The sequence below is a fragment of the Apostichopus japonicus genome, chromosome 3 (genome assembly GCF_037975245.1).
Source record: "Apostichopus japonicus isolate 1M-3 chromosome 3, ASM3797524v1, whole genome shotgun sequence".
Taxonomy (NCBI): domain Eukaryota; kingdom Metazoa; phylum Echinodermata; class Holothuroidea; order Aspidochirotida; family Stichopodidae; genus Apostichopus; species Apostichopus japonicus.
In genome coordinates, this window is record NC_092563.1 from 1,838,957 (window position 1) to 1,858,821 (window position 19,865).

At 36.1% G+C, this 19,865-nt stretch overlaps 2 protein-coding genes and 1 long non-coding RNA gene across 5 annotated transcripts in view; 1 reads left to right on the forward strand and 2 right to left on the reverse strand.

Annotated features, from left to right (window-relative positions):
* LOC139959704 (uncharacterized) overlaps window positions 1-3,254 on the forward strand; it is a 57,043-nt gene extending 53,789 nt beyond the window's left edge. For both annotated transcript variants that reach the window (XR_011790212.1, XR_011790211.1), the window contains one exon: window positions 3,117-3,254. This is a non-coding gene — a long non-coding RNA (uncharacterized lncRNA). The remainder of the gene's footprint in view (window positions 1-3,116) is intronic.
* On the reverse strand, window positions 1,118-15,730 carry LOC139959643 (uncharacterized). The gene is made up of 3 exons (XM_071957436.1): window positions 14,689-15,730; window positions 10,349-12,659; window positions 1,118-1,938 (listed from the first exon to the last, which is right to left on the reverse strand). Exons 1-2 carry the CDS (start codon window positions 14,924-14,926, stop codon window positions 11,869-11,871), a joined length of 1,029 nt encoding a protein of 342 aa, XP_071813537.1. The 5' UTR covers window positions 14,927-15,730; the 3' UTR covers window positions 1,118-1,938; window positions 10,349-11,868.
* LOC139959633 (uncharacterized) lies at window positions 1,932-10,333 on the reverse strand. Of its 2 annotated transcripts, XM_071957424.1 has the most exons (3): window positions 9,528-10,333; window positions 5,966-9,483; window positions 1,932-4,005 (listed from the first exon to the last, which is right to left on the reverse strand). In XM_071957424.1, exons 2-3 carry the CDS (start codon window positions 6,429-6,431, stop codon window positions 3,215-3,217), a joined length of 1,257 nt encoding a protein of 418 aa, XP_071813525.1. In that variant the 5' UTR covers window positions 6,432-9,483; window positions 9,528-10,333; the 3' UTR covers window positions 1,932-3,214. The 2 variants fall into 2 exon arrangements, with proteins under 2 accessions (XP_071813525.1, XP_071813517.1); XM_071957416.1 differs by having other exon boundaries at window positions 5,966-10,333.
* Window positions 15,731-19,865: the final 4,135 nt, after the last annotated feature.

The following is a 19,865-nucleotide window of genomic DNA, read 5'->3' on the forward strand; positions in this document are numbered from 1 at the left end:
CAGGAAATAGTGTTCCAACAAGCTTGTTACAGAATATCCATATATAACAAATATTGTGTCCCAGACAGCCAGATAAAACAGTGGGTTGTAACAGTGTTCCGGACAGCAAGATAAATCGGCGATAGTAACAAATATAGTGTTCCAGAAATCCAGATAAAATAAAGAAGGATTACAGAGTTTTCCACTTAAAAGGTTTACAATGAACAACTATCCAAAATGATTAATAATTAATAAGTCTCCTTTCTCTAGACTTTCCACTAAGAAGATGTACAATAAACAAACTATCCAACATTAAAACTATATCTCTTCTCATTAGCAACTGTCTTGCTCCAATACTCAAGGCCAACTGCCTGACTCCCTATACCCTCACAAAACTCCTTTGTTCCTATAATATATACAGTATACACAGACCCCATTTCCTGTGAGGGCTAATTTCCAGGAAGAACAAAGATAGTTGCTTAGCAACCCAGAAGGAGAAATCTTAATCCCCCTCCTTTTACCACCACAAGCAACATACAAATACACACACTGTACAAATGCATAGCCCTCTGTACAGTGAGCACTGTACATGTAGTGTACTTAATAAACAAGAAAAACTATGGTACAAAAGAAAACTTTATGTAAGAGCTGACCATCTTACATTTATATTGAGGAAGTTTGATGAAACTGAGAGACATATGATATCAGAGTCGTCAACACTATACTCAATTTGCCGCCAGCATACTTATTAATATGTAACAGCATTGAAGATAAAGTGCCCAACCTTGAGTATATGTATGACATATCCTACATATTCTGCCCAAAACATTCACATATACACCTCAGTCAATTGAACCACAGTCTACACAGCCAAATTGCTCTAAGAGCACACCAGAAAATTACAGTATACATACAGTAAGGACCCAAAGGAATGTATAGTCTTAATGTTAGTATATATATGCTTTACCTATGGTGCATATTGTAGCCTATGTTTGTGGAAAATAAGAAAAGATTGACTTTTTACAGCAATAGTATTCATCACTCATGAAAAGAATTGAACTATATACATATATATGGATTATAAACCAATTTGAAGTTTATTATGACAGAGTAACCGAAGTCCCTACCAGCTCCCCCCCCCCCCCCAAAAAAAACCCCATCTCCAGCCAAAGTTAGGCAACAATTTATAGTCTGGTCATACATGCATCTGGCATGGTGGCTTATTTTTTCGTACTAACCACCTTTCTACAAAGAGGAGGCTCAGTAACAGTCAAGTGTAATTAGACTGGTCTTTTCTTTTAATTAAGAACAGCTACAATATTAAGGAAGTTTCAAACAAAATGACAAAGGCCACTGAGCCTTGCTTCTGTGATGGAGATGCAGTCACAGTCAGCGATTCAGCCTTATATGTTGATAATTTTATTGTTCACTGTAGAGACCTTTACAGAGATCATTACATAAAGATGTTTATAAATATTGATCTTCTGTTCTGGGGTGCAGGTTCTATCGTATAGCGGGGCTAAACGTATATTTTGATTCCTACATCGTTATGTAGAAATGTTAGTATATATCCACTGGTGGGTTAGTCACAGTGGTTATATAGGCTTTGTTGAGAATTTAATGTTGCCTGCATTTAGAATAGTGATACTGGTAGTAGTATTACTATTAGGCTACGGGGTATCTCGTCCCCGTCCTATTCCCGGTCCACGTCCTCGACTCACATAAAGGTTAGCTGATTGTTATGTTTTCACTGTTGTAGAGTGTTGTTCGTGTGTGTGACGCTTTTACTGGTATAACCAATCACAACTTAAGATACAGCTGTTTAAAAAAAAAATCGTTAAAACCAAAGTAGACCTACTAGGTACGAATCAACTGGCAACTGATTGGGAACGCACAATTATGCTGAAAGCAAGTTAGAGGGAATTCTATACCCTGTACAAATAATACAAATGTCCAAACCTTTAAAACAAAAAGTTTATTTCCATTGGGGTCCCTAAAGAGTGGGCGGAACAAGAAACAATGACTTCATTCATTCATCGCTTTATCATATAGGTTAATTAAGCATTATAAAATAGATTATATATTATAGTACATTTATATGCATGAAGATTATTTAGAGAATACATGATGATATCTATTATTGTCATATTTGTTATAGTTCATCACGTAGATTAAAGCTGTTGGGTACAGGGTTCAATACATCCACGCCCTCATACAAACCATGTTCGTATACCTTCTCGTGTGATGATCAGATTAAGCTGATCAATAGTAGCATGTATGGCTGACTGTATGGCTGTCTGTCTGATGATCGCCGCACAGGCGTGAAACTCGAGTAACAACATGCTGACGCTGTAGGTTACCTTATACCTATACTATGTCCGTTATAGCTCTAGTTCTATAAGTATTGAGCCTTTTTGCTGGAAGAAATGAACAACTGAATCTTTGCTATTACAAAATAATAAATATAGAGGGAAGAGCAATGCCTTTTAATCCCAGCATCAAAGTGATACGACATATAATGCTATCTTTCTCTAGATGGCAAATTGTATTATAAGACGTACATAGCCTATATAAGCATTGACTAACATTTTCGAACATCCTAAAAAATTTCCGTTTTATTACAAAAACAAAATGGGACACCACAAGCACTTTAAATTCACGTCTCCTTTTCCTTTATGAAAACATGATTGCTATGACATAGTTTGTCCAGAAGAGCGGTGCAGGTATAGCCTATATCTACACTCTAGGAAAAGACTTTATAGTTTTAAGGACATTCAATTTGACACTTTAGTACGTGGTATTATTACCGTATGTTACTGACTGCAGGATCAATGCCGGTCCGGGGATTAACGGTACATCATATAAACCTGTACTATCTAATAATGACTGGTTAATTGTCGGAGTCAAACCGTCTAGTCTTGTCGTACAAAAACAATACCATCAGGCAAGCATGTACCTTTATAAAAAATTGTGACGTCGTCATCTGTAGTTCAAGCGGTTGAGGAAGTGGGGGGGGGGGGAGTTGTGTGTGCACATCAGTGCATTTGTTCCCTAATAAAAACACACCACATTGAAAGTTCGAAATTGATCAAACTAACCATATTATTAATTTGTCCATTTTCCGCTTCTTTCTTCAGGCCCCACCCACACAAACACTACAGTAATTTTCGATTACATTTCCCAGAGCGGCCATGCACCTGCCTCTTGGGAAAGTACTAGTTCGATGCCTTGGGCATCAAAGACCATTTCTCAACCTCGACTGCTTTATACAAGATTGATAGCGGTCGTTAAGGATCTCCTGGGTAAAGTTGGTTTGCGGTGTGATATCTGTACGGTTTATGTCGCTGGAGTATCCGAGAACACAAAAGTCCATTTCATACAACTTAACCATCTTGGCCCAGGTATCCGACGTGTACGAATCTTCACAAGTCATATGCCGACTTCGTCTGCGATGACTGACTTTCACAGCACTAACGTCTGTTTTAATACGGAGACCAAGTGCATCTATACTCTCCTCCCATTTTTCAAAAACTAGAATTTGGTCGAGTCCAAACTTTCCATTTTCGCGGAAAATCATACCGACTTGGGTTTGGAGATGGTTTTCATCTTGGATCTTGACGTGTCCCTCTGGAGCTAGTGTCATTCTGACAAAGGAGTTGAAAGATTTCCTCGTCTCGGCTGTTAAATTTTGTTTGACCCATCTTTTGTCTTTGGCGTTTCCTCTATTCTGACCAAGATAACTCCAAGCCGAGATTAACCGAGAGCAAGGATGACGGACCATACAAAACTTATGATAATTTTCAAAATGTTTTTGATTAAATTCTGAAATTTTGTGATGTCCACCCATTGCATGTTTCCTTCGTTGCTCTTTGAAGAGAAATGACCATTCAATGGAGGTTCCTCCCGTTTTCGGTATATGTATAAATAGAAGTTTCTTCCTAATATTAATTTGTGCATTCTTTGGAAAGTACGGCATTGTTGCGATTGGTATATCGTGATCCACAACTAATCTGCTATTATTCAATTCTGGTAAATAAATGAGAGGAGAATAATCAAATAAAAGCAGGATATATATATATATCATTTCGACTCTCTTTTTCGGGACGGTGAATTTTAGTGTTGAAATATGTTGCGTCTAACAAAGTTTGCGATTGCGCACTCCAAGGAAACAATGTATACATGTAGCCAGCTTACTGTCTATAGACTCGTTTAAGATGTTACAATGCATCGTCGAATGGAGGTGTAGAATTAACGTGCAATACGTGCGTATACATACTTCAAAGTCAATAGGGTATTGGAACATGGTCACGTACACCTTAGAGCTGATTTTACAATGTTATTGAAATATTATAGATTTAAAAAGAGTATTGGAATAAAAATAAGTACTATAGATCTTTAACTTGCCAGTATAGAAAGTCACTGTGATGCATGTTGCAGTTATTGCCAAATTGAAAATTCTAGTTTAGAATACCGGGTGGAGAGGAAGGTGGAGGGGGGGTCTATTTATTTTAGCCCTCATATATATATATATATATATATATATATATATATATATATATAGATAGATATATATATATATATATATATATATATCTATATATATATATATATATATATATATATATATATATCTATCTATATATATATATATATATATATATATCTATATATATATATATATATATATATATATACATGATGAAATGTTCCACGTGTTGGATAGAAATAATAGTAGAAAAGATAAGGACAACATGTAATGCCTTTAAATCCAACATAATATTTAGAATAAATAGAAATAACTACACGCTACACAAATTTTCGGACACCCTGGTCCTTCGTCAGGCGTAAAAGGAGTGATTGAATCACGTTCGTCTACCGTAAGCCCCAGACTGCTCAAAGTGCTTGAACCCGGAAAGAAAAGCCATATCCCTATTGAGACCATGACAGTGTGAACGTACTTTAAGGATCAATTCGACTTCCTTCAAGTTTCTTTTATTATGGTCAGACATCAATTATACGTGGTGATCAAGTGTTTTGACCCCCATAAACTTGTCCACATTTCAACAGTTTAAGAGCATTCTAATATTTGGAATAAAAAAGTTTTGCAATGTGTTTTCATATCATCACATTCCTCCAAAATTTTGTAACCTATAGGTTTCAGTTTGGTTGCTCTGTAGATATATCGATTTTTGGGTATATATATATATATATATATATAAAATTCCAGTTAAGTAACTGGAAATTGGCGACTATAGTTTCAACTGGAACCAGTTAGCTTTCTCCTGGGCAGATGGAATACATTACTGGGAGACTGTGGGAGTTACAACCTATCAGCCTACCCCACCCCAACTCTTTCGCAGCTGGACGTTAACGTAATTACCATTTGTAGAAAATGACCCCATACATTTTCTTCCTGTTTTTTTGGGGGGGGGGGGGGGTGTAGATGCCAAGCTCGTATAGCCAACACTGAAGAACACACTCTTCCACGACCCGGTATAGTGCACTTCATCATTACAACTACTCATTTTTAATCAGTATTGCGTCGAAAGGTCTTTCCTGGGTCTCCCTCTCCGCCATTTCAGTGACTGTTTATGTTACAGGTACCTACACGGCTACACCTAGTGTTTTATCATGGCATGCATAAAGAAACGCGCATGATGGTTTTACACACTACGTATATGTTTGTGTACATATATACTACCAACACACTGCTATGCATGCGGCGTCAAATCTTGCAAACCGCAAAATGTTAAGTACACTGTACTTGAAAGTATTACGATGTTTTGTAGTAGACACACCCTTTGTGATAATTATACCGAACCTTCCTGGGAAGGAAAGATACGCAGTCCGGATTGCAGTCCTCACCCCCCCCCCCCCCTGTGTCCATAAATCCGGCACTTCATAAATGGCCTAATAACGTTAAGTTATATACCACTTTCTCAAGTATAGGCTACTTATATTTAGACAAAGTAAGCATATATGTTACCATTCTCTGTTTGCGGTGAAAGTATCCCCAAAGCCACTTCTGAACTGCCTATATGTTCTTCTATATTTTTTTGTACACCAAATTTTATCTTATAATCTGGACGTCTAATTATTTCTGAGTGTTCTTCTTGCGATGAGTCGATACCCTTGAAGTAATCGTCGAAAAATACTAAAGCAATAAAACACGAAACAGTGATTAAAATTATTGCTTTGCGTCTTGAAAATCCCACAAATAACATGATGAAGTCCGAAAGTTCGCAAAAACGAGCAAAAAAGGAGAGCCTGAAACGAACAAACTTCCAGTGGCCGCGTGTCTCTGTTGTATTGCACTTGTGCACCTTACCCAGAGATATATTAGTCACGCAGAACCAGTAAACTACATCAAACGAATTCCATTGCACATAATACTGTTGAATGCACAATGCTGTAAGTCTCAATTTCATGTATAATACGTATTCTGTAGGCATACGTGTTTCTATTTCACACGAAAGGATTAATTAACTATATATCAGATACATATCAGATACAGTGCCAAGTTTTCCCATGCATGAATAGCGCTTTTGTGACAACGTAGGCCTCCTTGTAGCCCGTAATCTCGGTATGGAACGCCAAATGGGTCAACCACGTATGATTAGGTGCACTCTATACATACCAGCCTGGATGATATGTTATTTCTAACTCTCCATCACATCCACTATAATTATGGTTATCATAAGATTGCACAACTGACCAGCTTCAGTCAGCACTTAGATTCCGAAAAGAATGGACGTCGGTATTTCATTTTCTTCAGAGCTGCTTATAAAGAGTACTATACAGTTGTGTAAGGTGGCGGTATGCTTATACACCTAAAGGGCAACTTTGGTGTTTTGATTTCATGTGATTTGATTTGATTTATTTCTACCAATTCAAAACAAGAATATACATACAATAACAAACAATGTGATAGTAACATCACAAAGAAATCGAAATAAAGCAATACAGTATATGAATGGTAGAGAGGGAACCAAACATAAGCATAGCTTTTCTGGTTTGGCTCCCGTGTGCAATAAATATTAATGACATGTTTAATCAGTATAAGCAAATACTAAACAAAGAAGATAATTAAGTAAACAAAAAACAAAAAGTTCGAAATAACGAACGTTATGATATCATTATGAAATACTTAATTGGGTTGAGAGTTTAAAAGATAATATTTGAGTGCACACTTAAAGCAGTATACAATGAACCTTGTGACCGAATATAATGTAGGAGACTGTTCCATAAGACTTTACCTGAATAATGTACTTGGGATTGCCTTAACTTAGTACGAGATGACTTGATATAAAGTAAGTTACTACTAATACGAGTATTATGATTATGCAGACTAGAATGTGGGAGACTGTTCCATAAGACTGCACCTGAATAATGTACTTGGGATTGCCTTAACTTAGTACGAGATGACTTGATATGAAGTAAGTTACTACTAATACGAGTATTATGATTATGCAGACTAGAATGTGGGAGACTGTTCCATAAGACTGCACCTGAATAATGTACTTGGGATTGCCTTAACTTAGTACGAGATGACTTGATATGAAGTAAGTTACTAAACCATATTGGTTAGGAATTAAAATATCATATTTTGACACAAAATTTGTTAACCTATATATTATAAACAAGTCTTTCAATAAGCTTAGATATTTGTAGGAAGTCGAGAAATTGGTCGGCAATTAGACATGAGTTAGGGGTCACCAGATTTCAAAATGGGACAGATCTTGTCAATTTTTCATTCGGATGTGAATATAACACTAGTAAAAGATAAGTTAATTATATTAGTAAGAGGAATCACAATAATAATCACAAATATACTTAAAAACACAGTTAGAGGTATTGTCGTAACCAGAACTTTTGTCCTCTGTTAATTTTTAAGTTGTATTTAACAATTCAACTGGGGTTGTCGGGTACATCACGAAGGTACTTGGTATACTTTTATCCATAATAATGCATAGGATTAAGCTGTCTATGGGCGATTGTATCGGCAAATAATCTACCAACATTACTAAAATAATGATTAAACTTGTTAACAATAACACGTTCATCATTTATCATATCACCATTATCAAATTTAGAAACTGTGTTATGGGTCTGTCTTCCGCCTGTTTTTAAGTACACTATTGATAATCTTCCACAATTGAGTGCTGTCACATTTATGGTCTTGTATAAGGTTATGATCGTACATTCTCTTAACATATTCGATAACAGAAGTAAGAATATTTCTGTACTTAGCATAAACTTTCTTTTAATTTTCATTTAAAGGACTATACGTTTATGCCGTGCAAAAAGTCAATTTTTATGACGAATAGATTTCAATATCCCATTGGTTATCCAAGGAGAGACTTGAGCAAGTTCATTTTAGATTTAACTTTGGACAAGAGGCAGCAAGTGTGGTAAATATCAAGAAATAACTTGACTAAATGTGTTTATAAGTAGATTGGGCAATTCATATTTAATATGCGACCAATCAACTTCTAATACTCCTAGTCTCAAACGATAGAGATTATTGAGACAAAGTGTTATATCTGAAAACATTAGATGAAATGCGTGTAATTAGGACAACTAATACAGACAGGAGAATGATCCGAAATATCGGAAGTAATAACATCCGTTTTAAAATGTATAGATTAATTAGTTAAAATGTTATCAATCAACGTTGAACTTGCATTTGTTACACGAGTAGGTAAAACAATAGATGGATTAAATGAAGACGATATATACCGTATTTATTAAATTGTACAATGCTATAGGGTTATCAAGTTTTAATAATTCGATATTAAAATCCCCAGCTAGGTAATAAAGTTTAATTTCATGATTAAGTCAATGGCATTTCCCAAGTCTTCCATGAACTTTCAGGGGGTTAATATACTGAAGCGACAATAACATTTCTAGCTTTATGATTCATAATTTCAATAGCTATCGTTTCCACCCCATTAGGAAAGAAAACGTTCAACTCATTAGGTGTCGATGTTATGTGTCGGTATGCGTTATGCACCTAAAGGGCAACTCTGGTGGTATGTGCCGGTACCGTATGCTTTTTGCACCTAAAGGGCAACTCAGGTGTTAGTTGCCGGTATGCCTTATGCACCTAAAGGGCAACTCAGGTGTTAGTTGCCGGTATGCGTTATGCACCTAAAGGGCAACTCTGGTGTTAGGTGTCGGTATGCGTTATGCACCTAAAGGGCAAATCTGTTGTTAGGTGCCGGTATGCGTTATGCACCTAAAGGGCAAATCTGGTGTTAGGTGCCGGTATGCGTTATGCACCTATAAAGGGCAACTCTGGTGTTAGGTGTCGGTATGCCTTTTGCACCAAAAGGGCAACTCAGGTGTTAGTTGCCGGTATGCGTTATGTACCTAAAGGGCAACTCTGGTGTTAGGTTCCGGTATGCTTTTTGCACCTAAAGGGCAACTCAGGTGTTAGTTGCCGGTATGCGTTATGCACCTTAAGGACAACTCTGTTGTTAGGTTTCGGTATGCCTTTTGCACCTAAAGGGTAACTCTGGTGTTAGGTGCCGGTATGTGTTATGCACCCAAAGGGCAACTCTGGTGTTAGGTGTCGGTATGCTTTTGCACCTACATGACAACTCTGGTGTTAGTTGCCCGTATGTGTTATGCACCTAAAGGGCAATTCTGGTGTAATGCGTCGGTATGCTTTATGCACTTAAAAGGCTACTCTGGTGTTGGGTGCCGGTATGCTTTTTGCACCTAAAGGGCAACTCTGGTGTTAGGTGTCGGTATGCTTTATCAACCTAAAGGGCAACTCTGGTGTAGGGTATACTTTAGCTTGCTCTTCAGCTAAGTCTTGTTGCCAGTTGAGAAAATATTAATCAGATTGCTGGAAAATTTTCAATGATTATAATGTTGGACGAAGGTAATATATGCTCGCACTGTTCTACTTCTGATTGGTCACAGGAGTGCGCCAGAACAATGTATCTATGTGACGTATGAGAAACAACTTTCAGCTTGTATTTCCAGGAACATATCTTCAGCTCAGAAGGGGGACGGAGGTTATATCAAAGTCCATGTGTATTGATATTCCAGGATTAGTGAGTATAGCCTTTCAGTCCATTTTCAGCTTGCAATATATAGGGAATTGTTATAAAAAAAAATTTTTTATAGAAGCTTCCACTTTATCAAAGTGGGTAGACAAATTGATTTCAACGCAACTGTTCAAATGTTACCCTGTGTTTAGGTCTATGGTGGACAAAAAAGTAGCGATTTTCTATTAGTACTATATTTGTAGACATCTTTCTGTTTTGAAACTAAATTTTAGGAGTATTTTCAACATTTGACATGACCGCTTAACAACTTATCAAATGTGATATACATATTTACATATAAATGTCCAAACCTTTAAAACAAAAAGTTTATTTCCATTGGGTCCCTAAAGAGTGGGCGGAACAAGAAACAATTGCATAAAGAATACAAATCTATATAAAACAATTATATTACGGTAATCAAATTAGCTAATATAGAAAACTTCAACGTAAATAGATCGCAGTATAAGCATTCTTTTAATATTTAATTCAACATGCTTATGTGTCCTGTGTATTAATGTATAAGCTCAAGATTAAACATTATCATGTAGGTCGAACAGGGGTTAACTCCTTTTTTGTTTTGTTGTTGATACTCATTCATTCATCGTTTAATCATATAGGTTAGTTTAGCATTATAAAATAGATTATATATTATAGTATATTTATATGCATGAAGATTATATAGAGAATACATGATGATATCTATTATTGTCATATTTGTTATAGTTTATCACGTAGATTAAAGCTGTTGGGTACAGGGTTCAATACATTCACGCCCTAATACATACCATGTTCGTATACCTTCTCGTGTGATGATCAGATTAAGCTGATCAATAGTAGCATGTATGGCTGACTGTATGGCTGACTGTCTAATGATCGCCGCACAGGCGTGAAACTCGAGTAACAACATGCTGTATGTTACCTTATACCTATACTATGTCCGTTATAGCTCTAGTTCTTTAAGTGTTGAGCAATTGAGTATTTGAAATGAACAACTGAATCTTTGCTATAACAAAATAATAAAAATAGGGGGAAGAGCAATGCCTTTTAACCCCAGCATCAAAGTGATACGACATATAATGCTATCTTTCTCTAGATGGCAAATTGTATTAAGACGTACATAGCCTATATAAACATTGACTAACATTTTCGAACATCCTATTTTTTTCCGTTTTATAACAAAAACAAAATGGGACACCACAAGCACTTTATATTCACGTCTCCTTTTCCTTGATGAAAACAAGATTGCAATGACGGCATAGTTTGTCCAGAAGAGCGGTGGTATAGTCTGTATCTACACTCTAGGAAAAGACTATATAGTTTTAAGGACATTCAATTTGACACTTTAGTACGTGGTATTATTACCGTATGTTACTGACTGCAGGATCAATGCCGGTCCGGGGATTAATGGTACATCATATAAACCTGTACTGTCTAATAATGACTGGTTAATTGTCGGAGTAAAACCGTCTAGTCTTGTCGTACACAAACAATACCATCAGGCAAGCATGGACCCTTAAAAAAAATTATGACGTCGTCATCTGTAGTTCAAGCGATGGAGGAAGGGGGGGGGGGGTTGCGTGTGCACATCAGTGCATTTGTACCCTAATGAAAACACACCACATTAAAAGGTCGAAATTTATCAAACCATGGAGGTAAACACTGTTTTTACCTCCATGATCAAACTAACCAGATTATTAATTTGTCCATTTTCCGCTTCTTTCTTCAGGCCCCACCCACACAAACACTACAATAATTTTCAATTACATTTCCGCGAGCCATGCGGCCATGTACCTGCCTCTTGGAAAACTACTAGTTCGATGCCTGCCGGGCATCAAAGACCATTTCTCAACCTCGACTGCTTTATACAAGATTGATAGCGGTCGTTAAGGATTTCCTGGGTCAAGTTGGGTTGCGGTGTGATATCTGTACGGTTTATGTCGCTGGAGTATCCGAGAACACAAAAGTCCATTTCATACAACTTAACCATCTTGGCCCAGGTATCCGACGTGTACGAATCTTCACAAGTTTTATGTAGACTTCGTGTGAGATGTCTGACTTTCACAGCACTAACGTCTGTTTTAATACGGAGACCAAGTGCATCTATACTCTCCTCCCATTTTTCAAAAACTAACATTTGGTCGAGTCCAAAATTTCCATTTTCGCGGAAAATCATACCGACTTGGGTTTGGAGATGGTTTTCATCTTGGATCTTAACGTGTCCCTCTGGAGCTAGTGTCATTCTGACAAAGGAGTTGAAAGATTTCCTCGTCTCGGCTGTTAAATTTTGTTTGGCCCATCTTTTGTCTTTGACGTTTCCTCTATTCTGACCAAGATAACTCCAAGCCGAGATTAACCGAGAGCAAGGATGACGGACCATACAAAACTTATGATAATTTTCAAAATGTTTTTGATTAAATTCTGAAATTTTGTGATGTCCACCTATTGCATTTTTCCTTCGTTGCTCTTTGAAGAGAAATGATGATTCAATGGAGGTTCCTCCCGTTTTCGGTATATGGATAAATAGAAGTTTCCTGCTATTATTAATTTGTGCATTCTTTGGAAAGTACGGCATCGTTGCAATTGGTATATCGTGATCCACAACTAATCTGCTATTATTCAGTTCTGGTAAATAAATGAGAGGAGAATAATCAAATAAAAGCAGGATATATATATATCATTTCGACTCTCTTTTTCGGGACGGTGAATTTTAGTGTTGAAATATATGGTGCGTCTAACAAGGTTTGCGATTGCGCACTCCAAGGAAACAATGTATATATATAGCCAGCTTACTGACTATAGCCTCGTTTAAGATGTTACCATGCATCGTCGAATGGAGGTGTAGAATTAACGTGCAATACGTGCGTATACATACTTCAAAGTCAATAGGGTATTGGAACATGGTCACGTACACCTTAGAGCTGATTTTACAATGTTATTGAAATATTATAGATTTAAAAAGAGTATTGGAATAAAAATAAGTACTATAGATCTTTAACTTGCCAGTATGGAAAGTCACTGTGATGCATGTTGCAGTTATTGCCAAATTGAAAATCCTAGTTTAGAATACCGGGTGGAGAGGAAGGTGGAGGGGGGGGGGGTCTATTTATTTGAGCCCTCATATATAAATATATATATATATATATATATATATATATATATGCATATACATATACATATATATATATATATATATATATATATATATATATATATATATATATATATATATATATATATATATATATATATATATATATATATATATGTATATATATATATATATATATATATATATATATATATATATATATATATATATAGATATATATATATATATACATGATGAAATGTTCACGTGTTGGATAGAAATAATAGTGGAAAAGATAAGGACAACATGTAATGCCTTTAAATCCAACATAATATTTAGAATAAATAGAAATAACTACACGCTACACAAATTTTCGGACACCCTGGTCCTTCGTCAGGCGTAAAAGGAGTGATTGAATCAGGTTCGTCTACCGTAAGCCCCAGACTGCTCAAAGTGCTTGAACCCGGAAAGAAAAGCCATATCCCTATTGAGACCATGACAGTGTGAACGTACTTTAAGGATCAATTCGACTTCCTTCAAGTTTCTTTCATTATGGTCAGACATCAATTATACGTGGTGATCAAGTGTTTTGACCCCCATAAACTTGTCCACATTTCAACAGTTTAAGAGCATTCTAATATTTGGAATAAATCTTTGCCTACAGCAAAGTTTTGCAATGTGTTTTCATATCATCACATTCCTCCAAAATTTTGTAACCTATAGGTTTAAGTTTGGTTGCTCTGTAGATATATCGATTTTTGGGTATATATATATATATATATATATATATATATATATATATATATATATAATCACAGTTAAGTAACTGGAAATTGGCGACTATAGTTTCAACTGGAACCAGTTAGCTTTCTCCTGGGCAGATGGAATACATTACTGGGAGTTACAACCTATCAGCCTAACCCACCCAACCCTTTCGCAGCTGGACGTTAACGTAATTACCATTTGTAGAAAATGACCCCATACATTTTCTTCCTGTTTTTTTTTTTGGGGGGGGGGTGTAGATGCCAAATTCGTATAGCCAACACTGAAGAACACACTCTTCCACGACCCTGTATGGTGGACTGTATCGCTACAACTACGCCAGTCTCTCGTTTTTTAATCAGTAATGAATCGAAAAGTCTTTCCTTGGTCTCCCTCTCCGCCATTTCAGTGACTGTTTATGGTACAGGTGTTACACCTAGTGTTTTATCATGGCATGCATAAAGAAACGCGCATGATGGTTTTACACACTACGTATATGTTTGTGTACATATATACTACCAACACAGTGCTATGCATGTGGCGTCACATCTTGCAAACCGCAAAATGTTAAGTACACTGTACTTGTAAGTATTACGATGTTTTGTAGTAGACACACCCTTTGTGATAATTATACCGAACCTTCCTGGGGAGGAAAGATACGCAGTCCGGATTGCAGTCCTCACCCCCCCCCCCTGTGTCCATAAATCCGGCACTTCATAAATGGCCTAATAACGTTAGGTTATATACCACTTTCTCAAGTATAGGCTACTTATATTTAGACAAAGTAAGCATATATGTTACCATTCTCTGTTTGCGGTGAAAGTATCCCCAAAGCCACTTCTGAACTTCCTATATGTTCTTCTATATTTTTTTGTACACCAAATTTTATCTTATAATCTGGACGTCTAATTATTTCTGAGTGTTCTTCTTGCGATGAGTCGATACCCTTGAAGTAATCGTCGAAAAATACTAAAGCAATAAAACACGAAACAGTGATTAAAATTATTGCTTTGCGTCTTGAAAATCCCACAAATAACATGATGAAGTCCGAAAGTTCGCAAAAACGAGCAAAAAAGGAGAGAAACGAACAAACTTCCAGTGGCCGTGTCTCTATTGTATTGCACTTGTGCAACTTAACCAGAGATATATTAGGCGCAGAACCAGTAAACTACATCAAACGAATTCCATTGCACATAATACTGTTGAATGCACAATGCTGTAAGTTTCAATTTCATGTATAATACGTATTCTGTAGGCATACGTGTTTCTATTTCACACGAAAGGATTAATTAACTATATATCAGATACATATCAGATACAGTGCAAGTTTTCCCATGCATGAATAGCGCTTTTGTGACAACGTAGGCCTCCTTGTAGCCCGTAATCTCGGTATGGAACGCCAAATGGGTCAACCACGTATGATTAGGTGCACTCTATACATACCAGCCTGGATGATATGTTATTTCTAACTCTCCATCACAGCACACAATAATTATGGTTATCATAAGACATTGCACAACTGACCAGCTTCAGTCAGCACTTAGATTCCGAAAAGAATGGACGTCGGTATTTCATTTTCTTCAGAGCTGCATATAAAGAGTACTACAGTTGTGTAAGGTGGCGGTATGCTTATACACCTAAAGGGCAACTTTGGTGTTTTGATTTCATGTGATTTGATTTAATTTATTTCTACCAATTCAAAACAAGAATATACATACAATAACAAACAATGTGATAGTAACATTACAAAGAAATCGAAATAAAGCAATACAGTATATGAATGGTAAAGAGGGAACCAAACATAAGCATAGCTTTTCTGGTTTGGCTCCCGTGTGCAATAAATATTAATGACATGTTTAATCATGAATAAGCAATTACTAAACAAAGAAGATAATTAAGTAAACAAAAAACAAAAAGTTCGAAATAACGAACGTTATGATATCATTATGAAATACTTAATTGGGTTGAGAGTTTAAAAGATAATATTTGAGTGCACACTTAAAGCAGTATACAATGAACCTTGTGACCGAATATAATGTAGGAGACTGTTCCATAAGACTTTACCTGAATAATGTACTTGGGATTGCCTTAACTTAGTACAAGATGACTTGATATGAAGTAAGTTACTACTAATACGAGTATTATGATTATGCAGACTAGAATGTGGGAGACTGTTCCATAAGACTGCACCTGAATAATGTACTTGGGATTGCCTTAACTTAGTACGAGATGACTTGATATGAAGTAAGTTACTACTAATACGAGTATTATGATTATGCAAACTAGAATGTGGGAGAATGTTCCACAAGACTGCACCTGAATAATGTACTTGGGATTGCCTTAACTTAGTACGAGATGACTTGATATGAAGTAAGTTACTAAACCATATTGGTTAGGAATTAAAATATCATATTTTGACACAAAATTTGTTAACCTATATATTATAAACAAGTCTTTCAATAAGCTTAGATATTTGTAGGAAGTCGAGAAATTGGTCGGCAGATAGACATGAGTTAGGGGTCACCAGATTTCAAAATGGGACAGATCTTGTCAATTTTTCATTCGGATGTAAATATAACACTAGTAAAAGATAAGTTAATTATATTAGTAAGAGGAATCACAATAATAATCACAAATATAATTAAAAACACAGTTAGAGGTATTGTCGTAACCAGAACTTTTGTCCTCTGTTAATTTATAAGTTGTATTTAACAATTCAACTGGGGTTGTCGGGTACATCACGAAGGTACTTGGTATACTTTTATCCATAATAATGCATAGGATTAAGCTGTCTATGGGCGATTGTATCGGCATATAATCTACCAACATTACTAAAATAATGATTAAACTTGTTAACAATAACACGTTCATCATTTATCATATCACCATTATCAAATTTAAAAACTGTGTTATGGGTCTGTCTTCCACCTGTTTTTAAGTACACTATTGATAATCTTCCAACAATTGAGTGCTGTCACATTTATGGTCTTGTATAAGGTTATGATCGTACATTCTCTTAACATATTCGATAACAGAAGTAAGAATATTTCTGTACTTAGCATAAACTTTCTTTTAATTTTCATTTAAAGGACTATACGTTTATGCCGTGCAAAAAGTCAATTTTTATGACGAATAGATTTCAATACCCCATTGGTTATCCAAGGAGAGACTTGAGTAAGTTCATTTTAGATTTAACTTTGGACAAGAGGCAGCAATTGTGGTAAATATCAAGAAATAACTTGAATAAATGTGTTAATAAGTAGATTGGGCAATTCATATTTAATATGCGACCAATCAACTCCTAATACTCTTAGTCTCAAACGATAGAGATTATTGAGACAAAGTGTTATATCTGAAAACATTAGATGAAAATGAATGCGTGTAATTAGGACAACTAATAAAGACAGGAGAATTATCCGAAATATCGGAAGTAATAACATCCGTTTTAAAATGTATAGATTAATTAGTAAAAATGTTATCAATCAACGTTGAACTTGCATTTGTTACACGAGTAGGTAAAACAATAGATGCATGATTAAATGAAGACGATATATACCGTATTTATTAAATTGTACAATGCTATAGGGTTATCAAGTTTTAATAATTCGATATTAAAATCCCCAGCTAGGTAATAAAGTTTAATTTCATGATTAAGTCAATGGCATTTCCAAAGTCTTCCTTAAAGGTAGAAATGCTACTTTCAGGGGTTTAATATACTGAAGCGACAATAACATTTCTAGCTTTATGATTCATAATTTCAATAGCTATCGTTTCCACCCCATTAGGAAAGAAAACGTTCAACTCATTAGGTGTCGGTGTTATGTGTCGGTATGCGTTATGCACCTAAAGGGCAACTCTGGTGGTATGTGCCGGTACCGTATGCTTTTTGCACCTAAAGGGCAACTCAGGTGTTAGTTGCCGGTATGCCTTATGCACCTAAAGGGCAACTCAGGTGTTAGTTGCCGGTATGCGTTATGCACCTAAAGGGCAACTCTGGTGTTAGGTGTCGGTATGCGTTATGCACCTAAAGGGCAAATCTGTTGTTAGGTGCCGGTATGCGTTATGCACCTAAAGGGCAAATCTGGTGTTAGGTGCCGGTATGCGTTATGCACCTATACAGGGCAACTCTGGTCTTAGGTGTCGGTATGCCTTTTGCACCAAAAGGGCAACTCAGGTGTTAGTTGCCGGTATGCGTTATGTACCTAAAGGGCAACTCTGGTGTTAGGTTCCGGTATGCTTTTTGCACCTAAAGGGCAACTCAGGTGTTAGTTGCCGGTATGCGTTATGCACCTTAAGGACAACTCTGTTGTTAGGTTTCGGTATGCCTTTTGCACCTAAAGGGTAACTCTGGTGTTAGGTGCCGGTATGTGTTATGCACCCAAAGGGCAACTCTGGTGTTAGGTGTCGGTATGCTTTTGCACCTACATGACAACTCTGGTGTTAGTTGCCCGTATGTGTTATGCACCTAAAGGGCAATTCTGGTGTAATGCGTCGGTATGCTTTATGCACTTAAAAGGCTACTCTGGTGTTGGGTGCCGGTATGCTTTTTGCACCTAAAGGGCAACTCTGGTGTTAGGTGTCGGTATGCTTTATCAACCTAAAGGGCAACTCTGGTGTAGGGTATACTTTAGCTTGCTCTTCAGCTAAGTCTTGTTGCCAGTTGAGAAAATATTAATCAGATTGCTGGAAAATTTTCAATGATTATAATGTTGGACGAAGGTAATATATGCTCGCACTGTTCTACTTCTGATTGGTCACAGGAGTGCGCCAGAACAATGTATCTATGTGACGTATGAGAAACAAATTTCAGCTTGTATTTCCAGGAACATATCTTCAGCTCAGAAGGGGGACGGAGGTTATACCAAAGTCCATGTGTATTGATATTCCAGGATTAGTGAGTATAGCCTTTCAGTCCATTTTCAGCTTGCAATATATAGGGAATTGTTATAAAAAAAAAAAATTTATAGAAGCTTCCACTTTATCAAAGTGGGTAGACAAATTGATTTCAACGCAACTGTTCAAATGTTACCCTGTGTTTAGGTCTATGGTGGACAAAAAAGTAGCGATTTTCTATTAGTACTATATTTGTAGACATCTTTCTGTTTTGAAACTAAATTTTAGGAGTATTTTCAACATTTGACATGACCGCTTAACAACTTATCAAATGTGATATACATATTTACATATAAATGTCCAAACCTTTAAAACAAAAAGTTTATTTCCATTGGGTCCCTAAAGAGTGGACGGAACAAGAAACAATTGCATAAAGAATACAAACCTATATAAAACAGTTATATTACGGTAATCAAATTAGCTATATTATATAATATAGAAAAGTTCAACGTATATAGATCATAGTATAAGCATTCTATTACTATTTAATTCAACATGCTTATGTGTCCTGTGTATTAATGTATAAGCTCAAGATTAAACATTATCATATAGGTCGAACAGGGGTTAACTCCTTTTTTGTTTTGTTGTTGATACTCATTCATTCATCGTTTAATCATATAGGTTAGTTTAGCATTATAAAATAGATTATATATTATAGTATATTTATATGCATGAAGATTATATAGAGAATACATGGTGATATCTATTATTGTCATATTTGTTATAGTTTATCACGTAGATTAAAGCTGTTGGGTACAGGGTTCAATACATTCACGCCCTAATACATACCATGTTCGTATACCTTCTCGTGTGATGATCAGATTAAGCTGATCAATAGTAGCATGTATGGCTGACTGTATGGCTGTCTGTCTGATGACCGCCGCACAGGCGTGAAACTCGAGTAACAACATGCTGTAGGTTACCTTATACGTGTACTATGTCCGTTATAGCTCTACTTCTTTAAGTGTTGAGCAATTGAGTATTTGAAATGAACAACTGGATCTTTGCTGTAACAAAATAATAAAAATAGCGGGAAGAGCAATGCCTTTTAACCCCAGCATCAAAGTGATACGACATATAATGCT

What these genes read in the sequence shown, in the direction of transcription:
- LOC139959633 (XM_071957424.1), bottom strand. Translation starts at nt 6,431, where the DNA reads ATGCCTACAGAATACGTATTATACATGAAATTGAGACTTACAGCATTG. An exon ending in TTCACCGCAAACAGAGAATG is followed by an intron (nt 4,006 to 5,965) that starts GTAACATATATG and finishes TTTATTTACCAG; the next exon opens with AATTGAATAATAGCAGATTA.
- LOC139959643 (XM_071957436.1), bottom strand. Translation starts at nt 14,926, where the DNA reads ATGTTATTTGTGGGATTTTCAAGACGCAAAGCAATAATTTTAATCACT. An exon ending in TTCACCGCAAACAGAGAATG is followed by an intron (nt 12,660 to 14,688) that starts GTAACATATATG and finishes TTTATTTACCAG; the next exon opens with AACTGAATAATAGCAGATTA.